The sequence below is a fragment of the Nelumbo lutea genome, chromosome 5 (genome assembly GCF_056320005.1).
Source record: "Nelumbo lutea isolate HS-2025 chromosome 5, American lotus-T2T, whole genome shotgun sequence".
NCBI classification, from domain to species: Eukaryota; Viridiplantae; Streptophyta; class Magnoliopsida; order Proteales; family Nelumbonaceae; genus Nelumbo; species Nelumbo lutea.
This window is the reverse complement of record NC_142688.1, coordinates 6999245-7014546: the sequence shown is the minus strand read 5'-3', so window position 1 is coordinate 7014546 and position 15302 is coordinate 6999245. Positions and strand designations below refer to the sequence as shown.

The 15302-nt window shown below is 41.2% G+C and overlaps 1 protein-coding gene across 2 annotated transcripts; it reads right to left on the bottom strand.

Annotated features, from left to right (window-relative positions):
- Window positions 1-549: 549 nt before the first annotated feature.
- On the bottom strand, window positions 550-6125 carry LOC148850067 (protein LATERAL BRANCHING OXIDOREDUCTASE 1-like). Of its 2 annotated transcripts, XM_088946522.1 has the most exons (3): window positions 5361-6125; window positions 777-1350; window positions 550-667 (listed from the first exon to the last, which is right to left on the bottom strand). In XM_088946522.1, the coding sequence occupies exons 1-3, from the start codon at window positions 5933-5935 to the stop codon at window positions 650-652; spliced, it is 1167 nt and encodes a 388-aa protein (XP_088802648.1). In that variant the 5' UTR covers window positions 5936-6125; the 3' UTR covers window positions 550-649. The 2 variants fall into 2 exon arrangements, with proteins under 2 accessions (XP_088802648.1, XP_088802649.1); XM_088946523.1 differs by lacking the exon at window positions 550-667 and having other exon boundaries at window positions 676-1350; window positions 5361-6124.
- Window positions 6126-15302: the final 9177 nt, after the last annotated feature.

The window sequence follows — 15302 nt, the reverse complement described above, 5'->3', positions numbered from 1 at the left end:
TTATTCTCCTCTCTCTCTCTCTCCTTTTTTTTTTCCAGCTCTTTGAATCTGTCTCTGTTGTTGAGATACCTGCATTTTTATTTCCTGACAGCAATATATTTGAGTTACACCCTAATTACCTCCTTTCATTCCTACAACATCATGAACTTTGCTAGAGCCGTCAATGGATAGAGTCTTGCAAATAGAGCCAAACCAACCAATCCAATTATGTCGATCAGTTCTGGTTTTACAATTTTGTCCCGATTAATAATGGGTCAGGACTTAATCTTATTGTTTCTAATCAATCATATAATTAATAATATATAAAGATCTTTTTTTGACAATTTTATTAAATTTTATGTCGAAAGTGATAAATTTCTTAAAAACACCTATTATTTTTATTGACATAAAAGCAGTTTATTATACTGTTTTACAGTCAGTTTTGTTAAGATTATATATTATCAAAATAAAGTTTTAAGTTGTTATTATTATTGATAATTATAAATGACAAGTATTATCAGGTCTAATTGGATCAAATACCACCCCCCCCCCCACACACACTAATTAATAAAAATTCTAACAAGACTGTTACATTCTGTCCCAAACCAGATCTGACCCATCGATAGCTCTTAAGTTTTAACCTGGGCGGCCTGTGGATACTAGATACAGATTAGCATCTATAAGCAACCTAGAAAATGAAAAGGAATAAATTTTCATTACGACAACAAAGCCATTAATTAATGTAAAGAGAGTAAAGACACATATGGGCAATTAAGTATGGCATATATAGATCAGACCTTGGCAAAGGAAATAGCTTGTCTGTCTTCTGTTGGGCTAATGTCGTAAAAGTGCTTTTGATAATCTTCCACCACCACCTTCTTGTATCCTTCGCCTTCCTTATCCGAGTCCTGATCCCTTACAGGCTCGAGCATGCATCGGAGTGGCGGATTATAGAAGAGTGCCACCGAGATCATCTCTTTGTCCGCCTGGGTCACAACGCGGTGCCAAGAGCTCTTTACCCTTCCATTGCTCATTATTTCTAGCAAATCTCCTACATTCACAAGCAATGCGTCATAAGCCCAAGGTATTTTGAACCACTGCTTGTCCTTGAGCGCTTCCAGTCCTCCCGTGGTGGAGTTGAATTGCAATAAGAGGGTCAGCCCACTGGCATCCGTGTGTGGGGTAATGCCTAGTACTCGGTCTGGCCTTGGGCATGGTGGGTAGTAGTTGATTCTAATGTTCACCACGCTTTCTGTGGGTTCGAAGTTTTGGAGGAAGATGTGCCTTTCCAGACTCAGAGCTTCTGCTAATGCTTGAAGCAACTCATCGCAGAGCTTTCTTGCTTCCTCTACAAACTTCTCCATTATTTGCCTGCAACAAATCAAAAGTATGATTTACCTGTTGCATGCAGGGAAAATCAAATGAAAATACTATGTTTTCATTTGTTTTTCAGGATGTTATTTACCCGGTTAAATGCATTTATCTGGGTAAGTGTTTTTTGAGAAATATTTATTTAGATTAAAATAATGTCTGCTTTATCCATAACAATTTATTATTAAAAGGGGCAATTTTGTCCCATTCAAATGTTGACAACTTTTCTCTTGTATGGAAAAATTATTAATCAACATGAGAGATAAATGTACCAATTATCAGGGAAAATAAATTTTTCATGGACCTTACATAAATCTAAAAAAAAATAAACTTGGGTATCTTTATCAGTGGAAAACAAAATCCCATTGACCAACTTCCCCCTCTAACAATCCAAAAAAGTAAAACATCCCTTAAGTATTCTACTTGTATTCACTATTAAGAGATGCCTTCCCAGACCTCACTCTTGTCTTGTATGTAGGAACCATGACCGACGTTTGAAATAAGTCTAACTACCAGATTGCCTATTAAATTAGCACGTTTGGATGTTTGTTAACGATCAGAGCAGAAAATTGCTTTTGGAGCTTTTATAAAGTCACTTTCATTTTTCAAATTAAACATAAAAATGTAACTTAAGTACATGATCTTTACATACAAGATTAAAAACAACATGTCCAGAATGAGTGCAGAAGAGATGGAGATATCAAGACAAATCACTGGTAATGGTAATTCTGTAGGAGAAATGGATGAACAAATGAGAGAAAGATGATATGGACATGCTCAGAGAAGATCATCTACTCTACCCATGAAAAGGAATGACCTGATAGTTGATACAAGATCAGGATTCCAGTAGAAACAAGGCATTGTGGGAAAAGACTATATACTACGGAATTGCAATTTAACAATATATATGTTCTAAGGCTGCGATTGGTTGCAGTGCAAATCTTGATTGGGTGCAAAATTTATACGGTTGCACCGGGTTCAGTTTTACTTTTTTTTTTTTTTGTTTCAATGCAAAACAAGATATATATCCCTACCTGATACAAATTTTTTATTTTTTTCTCTCTTTTGCACTCCCTGGTAGTGCTAAATTTTGCATCCCAAAAGCTGGTGCAAAATTTGCACCACCTTCTTCCTTCCCCAAATCTTTCTCATAGTAAATTGGGACTACATCTTCTTGCATCCTACCTCATTCCTAAAAACCTAGACAAATTTCCCTCCTACTGCTTTTCTCTTTCATTTATTTTGGAGGTCATTCCATTTTACTTCTCACAAACATATAAGATGAAGTCAAATCTGAAGCAAAAATAAGCCAAAATTTGCACTCAAATGCATTTACACTTGGTGCAAATGAAATTTATACTGCAAACAAAATGACACTATCATTTTCCGCTAAATGGGGGCAGGTAAGTTGGTGGGTTCGGCGGTAAAAAATTAAATCCACATTTGTGTTTTAGTATGAATGGGTCTCACAGAAAAGAACAATTGGTAAGCAGTTCAGTTACCTAGGTAAGTAATACCCTCCTAAGACTTATGTAAATGACTTTCCTGTCTGCGTGAAAAATTACTAATGCATAATGGGACAATATTATCCCTTTAGTAATTATCTTTTTTTTATAGATAAAATGGTCACTATATAACTTAGGAATTAAATGAACATTGATAAGTGCACTTATCCGGATAAATATTTCCGAAGATATAATTGCTACTGTCATTTTTATCTAGTTTCAAATATTGTTAAAGTAACAAGACCATACTGATTTTGTTTTTCTAAATTTTTGCAATTTTTTTAATTCAAAAAAGTGGAATACTCTTAAAAATAAAACAAGAAAAATTATTAAAAACTCCATTAAAATATATCCTAATCACTGAATTAATAAGATAGAGACAAACAAATAAAAAGAGAGCAGGACAATAGCCCTATGACAGAAAACAACCAACAAGTAAAGCATCAAAACACCACTCTTCCCTGAAACCCAAGGAACATTAAGAAGAAAAACATCATTAATTAGTAGCCTTGTGGACAAACCAACATGTCATATTAGAGTTGCCAGAATAGCATGTGAGCTCCTCTGATATATTTTAGAAAAGAGATAGCTGTTTAACATTCCTATCAGCTAATAAACAGAGAATATGCTAACTGAGCCCCCACTAGCTTCTCAGTAGAGGATATACGGAAAACACTATTGCCACTTCTTTTCTAAAAATACATCTGGCAGGGTCAATTAATCAATTAAACCGCATAATGTGGGACTCTACCTAATAGATATATGCACAACCTATGATTCAGGAAACAGTACTACTACCTTTGTCCTTGAATCTATTTTCAGCATTCAGCAACAGTAAACAGAGTAATTGTTGTCTGAATCAAGGTTTTTAAAATCAGACCGAACAAGTAACCCTTTTGGGCCTGATTTCTGGGTCGAATGGTCTAACCATTCAGACTGAACAGACAGCCTGCTTTAACAAAAAAATAAAAACAAAAAACGATCAAAAACCGTTGTTCGGGTCGATGGTTTGATTCATGGTTTTTAAAAACAAACTGGTGACCGAACCGGTCAGGGGTCCAGTAACCGGTTTGAACGGTGTTCAACCCAAATGCTGGCCCATTCTGACAAAAAAATAAAAAAATTAAAAATTGGAAAACGGTTCGAACGGTTAACCAGCCGGTTCAATGGTTTGCTGACCAAAATCAACAGTTTTAGGGGAAAAAGCGGTTTTGGAGAAAAACAGAACGGTCAGGTGACTGATTCCTGGTTTCTGGTCTGACTGTCCGGTCTGGTCCGGTTTTGGAAACAGTGGTTCGATCACCCAAATCAACGGTTTTTACCCAAAAAGTAGTTTTGGGTGAAACGGATGTTTTCCCGGTTTTCCCGGTCGGGCTTTGAAAACACTGGGCTGAACATAACCATAGGGCTAAACCTGGACTAAATAAATGTCCAATCTGGGCCGACCTATCTGCTGTGTCTTGCTTCACTCAAGCAAAATTGCACCTGATCCCAACGCATTTCATTTTCTATCTTATTTAAAGTCAAAAAGTCTATGTTTAATTTCAAGCTTGAAATTTCAACCCAGAAAGATCAAGCAAAAGCTTCAAAAGAGAGTCAAGAAGTTGTATACAATCTCTGTACAAATGAAAGAGAAAATTTCGATTTCGAGCATTTGTTCTACAAATGCCATTTTCTTACATCAACCCAGAACAAGTGACAGCTGACTCTTTCTGAGAAACCCATAAACCAATGGCAAAACCAAAAACTCAAGAGGTTGGACAAAAGCACTAAACAGTATAAATTTGCACTGCTCATAACAATAATGAGACTACTATGGAGATAACTCCAAGCAATAATCTCTTCAACAAACAACTAAAACCACCAGTTCCACAATGAAGAAGACAGTTGACAGTAGGTAATTAACTTTGCTGGATGCAGCAGGGAAGCTGAGCAAATGAAGTAGTAGATATTTTGCAAGAGATGAGCTTAGAAGTCAGATGGGCACAGCGAGCTCAAGTTGACTATGTTACATAATGATATGGCGCATACACTAGGTACTTCTGCTTGCTTTGCTACTCAAGACTGGGATTTAATCTTCAAATTTTAACTAAATGAAAAACTATCTTTTGCCCAAAAAATATGTACTTTTTCGCTTGGTAAAAAGTAAAATATGTACTAGAGGTCTTAACTTCTGTCTCTGCTTGCTCTCTTCAAGCTAGAATCTGATAAAATATCTTCATTACGACGCAAAGAATTGCTGCAGGTAGCAGGTTTCTGCACTGTTGAGGGTTTTTGTTTCTTTTTAATATTAAAATACTTTCCCACAAAAATTTATTCTATGCGTAGGGTGGACAGAGAAATTTACATAAGATAGGCAGTCCTTTTTGGACTTCACACTCATAACACAGATTACTGGGTTGTTCCCTGAGCAACATATATAAATTGGGAAATAATTTTCTATTCTTTAACACTAGAATTTACGAGAGAGAGAGAGAGAGAGAGAGAGAGAGAGAGAGAGAGGACCTGAATCCAACCGGTTTTTGAGGCCAAACATGGATCCCTTCTGTGTCCTTCTTAGGAGCAGCCCTCATAGTAAGACGGTCTATCCAATCCAGCGGCTGGTCGTCCGATTTAACAAAGTTGCGTCCGTAACCCATGTTATCAACACTAGCATACGATCCAACACTCCCCTTCTTCTCCTGGAAAGACAGGCTAAAGAATCCCTTCACAACGTCCTCTACAGACTGCAGAATAGATGAAGGGATGCCGTGGTTCGTGACCAGGAACAAACCCCACTCACTGGCTCCTCTACCAAGCTTGGCTAGCTCTTGGACTCGAATCTCTTCTTTGGAGCCTATCATCGGTAAGTTGGCCATGTTGATAAACGGTGGCCCTGCTGAGACATCATCGCTAGACACAGCTGCAGGGGGTATTGGGTGCATCCTTAGGAAGCTCTCCGGCACGCTGTTGAACCCCTGACGAACCAGTTCTCGGACCACGGGCATCTTGGATTTTCGCCGTCGACCATCTTGGCCAACGAAGCTCACTTCATGGAAGCAGCCCCTCTGTATCTCCATCTCTTCATTCTTGCAATCCATCGATCGATCCAGAAGGTAACCATCACGATGACCACAACATAATCCTCCTTAATCCCCTGTTTGACCTAGAAATTAAACCACGTGCATGTATCGGGAGACTAACATGAATGTTGCGTGAGGGGAATCATGGGTCGGTTAGGTGCAGAGATACGTCCAACCGGGAAAACTTTGGTTGCTTGGAAAAAACAGCCTAAGTGTCAAGTGCGGTACCCGTCTAATAAAAACAAATCTTGTTGGCCTTGGAGATTAATATTCTTTGGGTGTATGATCTTCCGGGAGTCATCATAATAGACGGTGAGAGGGCTAATCAATTCAGTCATACATAGATTGAATTTAGGCACCTAGGAATTTGTTAAAACATCTTGCACGCTTTCCACTGAAACTTCGTGGTTATTTCGCTCACTAGGATATGCCAGGCTACGAATTAGAACTTGAAAAGATTTCCACTTGGAAATCAGCCATTTAAAAAATAAATAAATAAACCTATAATTTCTCAACTTGTTTGCGTGTCTGCAAGGTGTAAAATCAATATTTTCAATTGGTCGTTGATCCGGATTATTCCGCGTAGGAACCGTTTAGGCAATTAGTTCTGTTTTACCTTAAATCCATTTTTTGCTCAAAAATGTTGAATTGGTTAATGATTCGTTTACTCATGAATAGATCTATTTAATAGTTTTTTACCGTTTTTTTTTAATTATTATTTTTTAATATTTTGTCAACAAAACATCCATTCAAACCAGATAGTGAATACAAAAACTGATGTCTAGAATGATTCCGAGTCGTTTTTTAAAATATCGTATAAAAGAGGCCTAACTGGGACCAAGTGGAAAAGTAGATAGACGATATTGATTAGATCAACAACTTTAGGGACGACCCAAAATCTGATGAATTATTTTAAAGGTACATTATAGGCACCTCCCCTGTACTTTTGGGTATGAAATTTAGCCCCCTCTAATATTTTTTTTTAATATCAACCTTTAGTACTTTTATATAATGTATTTATATTATGAGTAAAACATCATCATCATCATTATCATCATCCTCATCATCATCATCATCATCATCATCATCATCATTATTATTATTATTATTATTATTATTATTATTATTATTATTATTATTATTATTATTATTATTATTATTATTATGTGAGAGCACCCGGTAATTACTGCCATATAAATAACAGTAATTACTGATTATTACAGCAATTTAATAAATATATAATTAGTGGTTATAATTAATAATTACTGTTATTATAATTATTGTTAATAACTAGATATATACTTTAAAATTATAAATACTGTAATTAAAAAAATACTATTAAAAAATTACTGATTATTATATTAATTTAATAAATAAATAATTAGTGATTATTGTTATTAATAAATACTGATTATACTTTAATTTTTCTTTAAATTAAAATTATAAATATTGTTATTAATAAATACTGTTAATAGATTTAGTAATTATTGTTATATTAAAAATAATTAAGAATGTTATTAAAAGTGTTGTTATGGATTATTTAATAAAATATTATAATTACCGACTATTACTAATAAATACCGCTAATTTAATTTAATTTTGGCAATTATTAATTTAATGAATATTGTTAATAAATCCTATTCATAAATTTAATATTTATTGTTATATTAAAAATAACTAAATAATATTATTAAAACTATCATAACTAACGATTCGACTATCCAATTCAAACGGATGACCCGTTCTGATAACAAAAATTACGAAAGCCTTCTAGCCACCAGTTTTCGGGTCAACGGTTCAATCGTCTAGTTCGAACGAAAACATTCTGGCTACCAGTTTTCGGGTTGATGATTCAAATAGACGGCTTGTTTTGACAATAAAAAAAAACTGCCAAAACCATTGAATGGGTTAACGGGTTAACGGTTTGACCACTCGGGTCAATGGGTCGTTAACCGATTCAACGGTTTTTGGCCAAGGGTCGGGATTGTTGTAAAATGGTACTGGTTTCCTGAATGGTTCCCAATTAAAAAATAAAATAAAAAACGGGCAACCCATGCAGACAAAAAAATTACAAGCAAAAAATTGAGTATGTGAAGTCCATTAAGCAGTCATTCGAGCGTGTGACTCATACAACCTGAAGACGGAGCCGTTTTGGCCACCGGTTTTTAGGTCAACGGTTCAACTCTTTGGTTCAAACAGATGGCATGTTCTGACAACACAATAAAAAATGACAAAAACCATTGAATTGGTCAATAGTTCGATCGCCTGGGTCAATGGGTCATTGATTGATTCAACGATTTTTTGCCAGGGATCGAAATTAGGACAAAACGGAATCGGTTACCTATAAGGTTTCTGATGAAGGGTGATTTGGCCCGACCTAGTAAAAAGGGGACACATGGACACGACCTCACTAAGAGATGACAGCTCATCCTGACATGCTTACTTCGCAACAATTGAGCTCAGATATTCAACCACCTCGGCACAAGGTCACTTCGGGACAAGGTCACCTTGGGACAGGGTCACCTCGGCCCCAAGGCACTTCGGCATTCAATCCAGTTTGGAACTAAAAGGTATCAGCTCGGGGATACCGACCCGGACCACTACGTGACGATCCCAAAAATCTCTCCAACAGACTCTGAACCTCATGGGATCACGCCACGTAACGAAAAGCCTTATCTCCTCCTCGCCCGGTTCGGGCAAAATTGATAAGCTTTATTAGTTGGTAGCGTTATCTCCCAATTAAAGCGGAAACGGATCCCATCATGACGAAGATCCCGGAACCGATCTGCAAAACCCACGAGGACCGAACTATATAAAGGCTCCAACCCCGATGGCACAAAGTACGTGTGATTTTTCTGCTCTCTATCTCTCTAGCTCTCTAAGCTATCGAAGCACTTCAGCTTGCATCAGATTACTAACTTAAGCATCGAAACGACCTCACCGAATTAGCCACACCGGGTTCTCTGATCCTTTCTTGTAGATTCACTTAGCTCACCGTCCGACTGGAAGTTAGATCACCCTCCAACAGGGAGCAATCCGATCGCGCTACATCAATTGTCTCTAGGGGGCAACCTCAGCTTCCTTCAGTGTGCATTGGCCAGTTCACCATACCGCTTACAACAGCTGGAGTCCCAACACTGACCATGCCACAAAACACCACACAGGTGAACACCCCACTCCCTCCAGTGGTAGGTCCAACCTTCGCTGAGCCATCTATGGTTGCCCCCGGAGTCGAACAACCTCAGTTCAACAACCTGGTGCACTGCATGCGGGCCATCCAGGTCCAAATGCAGCAGGTACTGTAGTTCCAACAGTACATGTTCTACCAACACTACCAACAGCAATTCCCCCTACTACCGCAGAGCCAGTAGCCGGTTCCACCCAGACACCCCGGGACTAAGCAAAACCAGAATCGACCTCGCACGAACCAGAACATCACTCGCCGAGGCGAAGAGACTTCCCAAGTCCCAGTTTCTCCCAAGAGTCAAGTCTCACCTCGCGGGAGGAAAGACGGTTAGATCATTCCACCTGCTTAACAAGGCAACCTCGGAAATAGGTCCGGGGATAGTCAGCCCAACAGGGCCACTCTTTCCCGGCGTTCGCATCAAGAAGGATCGCTCACAGGAAATCAGTTTGGGGTTCTAGGCACGAACTCAAGGCAAGGCCCCTTCATCCACGATAGTCAGCCCCAAAGACCGCTCCTCTACTCTCTGGGTCGTCCCCTCTATCTTCCGAGCTCTTGGCGACCTCGATGCCCAAGGACTTCAAGATGCATCCCTTGGATAAGTATAATGGATCTTAGGATCCTAATGATCATGTGGATTCCTTCCAGTCCCATATGTACCAAGCTGGGGCTGACAAGTCCTACATGTGTGTAGCTTTCTCCACCACCTTCAAGAGAGTAGCTCGGACTTGGTATCGGAACCTCGCGCCAAGATCAATCAAGAGCTGGGCGCAATTCGTGGAATTATTTACCTTGCACTTCATCACCAGCAAGAAGCGCTCGAGGTCGCAGGAAAGTCTGCTTAACGTAGTTCAAAGAGAAGTGGAGTCCATCAGGAGCTAAATCAAGCGGTTCAACGACACCTGCCTGTAGATCCCTGACCTAGACCTAGCGATGAGACTCACGACAAAAAGGGCATAACTCACAGAGAATTCAAATGGCATGTGGTGGCCAAAAAATTGAAAGACATCACAAAAATCCTCAATCTCGCCGACCAGTTCATCGAAACTGAGGAAGAGATGAATCAAAAGATAAACAACCTAGCAGAGAAAAGAAAAAGAGATGGTGACAAGATAGGTAATGACGGGAATAAGAGAAGAAAGAGTAAGTCCCCGACTAGGGGAAGAAACATGTTTGGGAGCCGATCTCCTTCATGATCTCGCGAGTCAAGTCAACGCTCTAGGACCCCACCTATTGAAAGGACGAACTACACACCCCTAAATGATAAGTGAGGAGAAATCCTAATGACCATCGAAGACTCTTCCTTTGTCAAGTGGCCTCCTAGGTTGAGGGGAGATCCCACCACCAAAACTGTAGGAACCTCCGCGACAAGATCGAGGAGCTCATCCATCGTGGGCATCTGAAAATTTTCATACAGAGAGAAGAAAGAAGCCAGGCAGATCGGCAAACAGACCAGCAGGAAACCAAAATAAGGAATGCTCCCGAGTCCAATAATAGGCAGAACGAGCAGCCGCCATGGTAATTTCTTGAAGAGAGACCGATCCGTGTGGTAATCAATATGATTACTGGTGGGTCCATCATCGCAGGGTGCACTTCGGCAACAGGACGAACTTCAATCCAGGATCTAAAAAGCGAGGAGCAGAACCCGCCAAAGTGAACTCGACTTGAAGACCCGATTTACTTCATGGAGGATGACGCGTGCGGGATCCAGTATCCTCACGTTAACATCCTGGTGATAAAGCTGAGGCTAAACAACTTCGAAGTCAAGCACATCTTGGTGGACTCGAGCAACTCGACGGGCATATTATTCAAAGACACATTCGACAAGTTGCAACTTCAGGAAAATGACCTAAAGCCAACAGATACTCCACTGGTAGGCTTTGGCGGCGAGGAGGTCAGACCTCTAGGGCGAGTTTCAGTACCTGTAGAGGTTGGCACGTGGCATAATAGGTCGGCCCATTGCACACGCCCTATGTGCAGTAGTATCTACCTACTACCTAGTAATGAAGTTCCCTACGGACTATGGAGTAGGGGTTGTGCGATATGTATCCGCCCATAAGGGGAAAGCCAAGCTAGCGGCTGACATCGAGCTCGAGCGACCAATGACCCAGCTAAGACCCTCCAAATCAGCACTTCGATCGAGGAGCCACTTCGCTCTCATTTGGTAAGCTTTTTTACTTTAAAATTTAGATATATTTGCTTGGTCCGCAACAGAAATGCCCGGAATAGACTCTAAAATTTTAAATCACAAGCTAAATATCGATCCCTTAGTCAGGCCAGTTAGATAAAAAAAGCGCAACCTCACCCCAGAATGCTGGAGGATAGTCGATGAAAAGGTCGGGAAGCTCTTAGCGGCAGACTTCATCAGGGAAGTCCATTACCCGGGCTGGGTAGCTAACCCAGTTCTGGTGAAAAAGGCCAATGGTAAATGGCACATGTGCGTCGATTATACCAACCTGAATAGAGTCTACCCAAAAGATTATTTCCCACTGCCCGAGATCGATCGCCTAGTGGACGCGACCTCAGGGCATGAGTTGTTGTGCTTCCTAGATGCCTACTCTGGTTACAACCAGATCAAGATGGACCCTATCGATGAAGAAACAACGACCTTTATAATTGAGATCGGATTGTATTGCTACAAGGTCATGCCCTTTGGATTAAAAAATGTCGGGACAACTTTTGAAAGACTTGTAAACAAGATTTTTGAGTCGTTAATCGGCAATAAAGTTGAGTGTTATGTAGATGACATGGTCGTGAGGACCCAATTTTCAAAATTTTTGTTAGACGATTTGCAAAGTGTTTTCGAAATTTTACGAAAGTATAATAAGAAATTGAATCCCAACAAGTGTGTCTTTGGGGTCACATTGGGTAAATTTTTGGGCTACATAGTCAACTGACGTGGCACCGAAGCCAACCCGAAAAAAATAAAGCCCATCTTAGATATGAGACCTCCCCACAAACTAAAAGAGGTTTAGAGGCTGAATGGTCGGATAGACACTTTGAGTTGTTTTATCTCCAAATCGGTAGATCGCTACCTACCTTACATTAAAGCTATAAGAAAGAGTAAAGACTTTGAGTGGACTGCAGAATGTCAGCTCGCCTTCAACGAGTGATGAGGTGGTCAACTCGGTACTGATCAAAGAGGTAGATAGGGTCCAACAACCCATCTACTTTGTTAGCAAAGTTTTGCAGGATGCTGAAACAACGTACCCAGAGACCGAGAAACTGGCGTACGCGCTAGTTATAATAGCTCACAATCTTCGTCCGTACTTCCAAGCCCACACCATCTCCGTCCTCACCAACAAGCCCCTGAGACAAATCCTACTCAAGCCCGAGGTGTCTGGCAGATTGGCGAAGTGGGCTATCGAACTCAGTGAGTACAACATCCAATACGAACCTCGAACGGCAATTAAAGCCCAAGCCTTAGTCGAATTCATGGCAGAATGTACGTTCAGTACCACAAATCCTGAGTTGGCTAAGCTCGAGCACATGGTGGAAGCTTTAACCAGTGTGGCACCAATCCCGGTTAGATCTGGTCCAACCTGGGACGAGGAGCCCTGGATCCTCCACGTTGACAGCTCATCCAACCCACAAGGAAGTGGTGTGGGAATAATTCTATACGGTCCAAGCGGGGTGAAGCTAGAATACGCACTCCGGTTCAGGTTCCCAGCATCGAACAACGAAGTAGAGTACGAAGCATTGGTTGGCGGGCTCACTCTAGCAAAGGAAATTAAAGCTAAGCACCTCGTCATATGCAGCAACTCTCAACTCATGGTCAACCAAGTCAGCAGCGAGTATGAAGCCCGCGACCCCACCATGGCTGCCTATTTAACCAAACTCAGGGAAATCACGCGCGGCTTCATCTCTTACTTCATCAGACAGATCCTGAGATCCAAGAACGCTGAGGCCGATGCCTTGTCTCCATTACCCAGTACAAGCAGCAGCACCATCTGGACCGTGTACATAGAGGGCTTACCTCGACGTGGCATTCTTGGGGGGCAAGAGAGGTCACTCCTGTAGCACAAGTAGAGTCGAGCTGGATTGATCCACTCATGAGTTATCTGCTTCACGGGACCCTCCCTACCGAACGCAATGCAGCTCGAAGGGTAGAGTGCCAGTCGGCTAAGTACGTCATTATAGACGGACAGCTATACAGGAGATCCTTCACGCTCCCCCACTTGCACTGTTTGCGACCTTCAGAGGCTGAGTTTGTTCTCCACGACACCCATGAAGGCTTGTGCGACGGGCACTTGGGGGCAGGGCTCTCGCCTAGAAGGCATTACGATAGGGCTACTACTGGCCCACGATGAAGGCAGACGCACTCGAGCTCGTCAAGAAGTGCGATAAGTGTCGGAGGCACGCTAACATCCACCACCAACCTGTTGCCGACCTGAAATACCTCCCCATCCCATGGCCCTTCGCATAGTGGGGAATCGACATACTTGGCCCATTCCCGCGAGCGACAGGACAGAGGAAGTTTTTGGTCATGGCAGTAGACAATTTCACGACGTGGGTGGAAGTTGAACCTCTAAAAACAATCACAACCTGCAACGTACAAAACTTCTTTTGGAAGAACATAGTGTGTTGCTTCGGGCTACCTCGAGTACTCATCTCCGACAACGGGAAGCAATTCAAGGATATAAAATTTTAGAATTGGTGTGCTGAAATGGAAATTCAGCAAAATTTCACATCAGTGGCACAACCCTAGGCAAACGAGCAAGCAAAAGTCACCAACAGAGCTATACTTCGTGGATTAAAAGCCCACCTAGCTCAAGCCAAAGGATTGTGGGTAGACGAACTGCCCTGTGTGCTCTGGGCCTACCGGACTACTATTAGAACTGCCATAGGTAAGACTCTCTTCAACCTCACTTACGACACGGAAGCAATGATCCCAACAGAGATCGGGGTGCTTACACTACGCTTGGAGGCCTACGAAGAAGAGACGAATGATGACGAGCTCCGTTCTAACCTAGACCTGGTGGAAGAAGTACGAGACCTAGCATGGAAGGTTCGTACCGAGTAAGATGGGTATATGGGGAAGGTACGTATGAGCTCGAGACTTTGGAAGGGAAGCAAATACCTCGAGCGTAGAACATCGGCAACCTAAGAAGATACTACTTGTGATCACTGAGTTGGAGAGAGGATTGTGGGTCACTCCCAAAAGCCCAAGGGCCATGATGCCGAGCTGATATAAGACATCGACACTACGATAAGTCCCAGTCGCCTCTTTGGAATGCGCGGATAAGTCCCAATCGCCTCTTCGGCATGGGCGGATAAGTCCAAGTCGCCTCTTCGGCATAGGCAGATAAGTCCTAATCGCCTCTTCGGCATAAGCAAATCAGTTTTCATGCTCAAGGCATAGACAGCTTGGGTACAAACCCTACTATGTCTAGCCCACCTCGGCATATAACAACAGGTTGATCCCATTTGAGGTCAGGCCCGATGGGTTGACACTAAGTGATAACCCACACGTAAGCGAGTAGCCCATGTGCAGACAGGTTGGGTATATACCCTACAATGTCTGCCCACCTCGGCATACAATATGCGAAGTTACCCCTACTCGTAGTCTAGCTCGTTAGCTTGGCAGTTCGGGGTGACCTACACTTGGAAAAAATTTACTTCAGTTATTCCTACTCATAGTCCAGCTCGTTAGCTTGACAATTCAGAGTAACCTACATATTTTTACTCCTATTTGGTTTAGTTCACCGGTCCAGGAGTTGTTACACTGAGAAAGTTTTGCACAGAGTCAAAATGCTTATATTTCATTGATGTAAAGTTTGAGTACAAAAAAAAAGAGAAAAACTTTCACTATGAACCGAGCTTGCAGGCTTGGGATTTGAGAGTGTCATGAGGAATTTGGGATGATCTTGTCAATTAGGTTATATATGATTAACTGAGTTTTCTGTGGACAGTAGTAATGTGTGGTTGGATTGTCATTTTCTCCCTAAGTTGGGGTGACCATCCTGGAAAGTGTGTTTCCATGGGTCTTAGTATGTGGATCTTCCTTCCATCTTTCAACTGCCACATTAAGTTATTCTTTATTTGCTCCATTATATTCTTCTACTTTTTTCCACCAAGTTGAGTCATGCGATTTTTTTCTTTATTTGCTCCATTATATTCTTCTTCTTTATTACTTTAGACCAGAGCCCTTTGTCATCAGTTAACAACCTCTATATTTGTTTCACAAACGTATGGCTTTAT

Excerpts from the sequence above, each read along its gene's own strand:
- LOC148850067 (XM_088946522.1), bottom strand. The coding sequence starts at position 5,935 with ATGGATTGCAAGAATGAAGAGATGGAGATACAGAGGGGCTGCTTCCAT. Across the intron at positions 1,351-5,360 it reads CAAAAACCGGTTGGATTCAG|GCAAATAATGGAGAAGTTTG; the intron begins GTCCTCTCTCTC and ends GATTTGTTGCAG.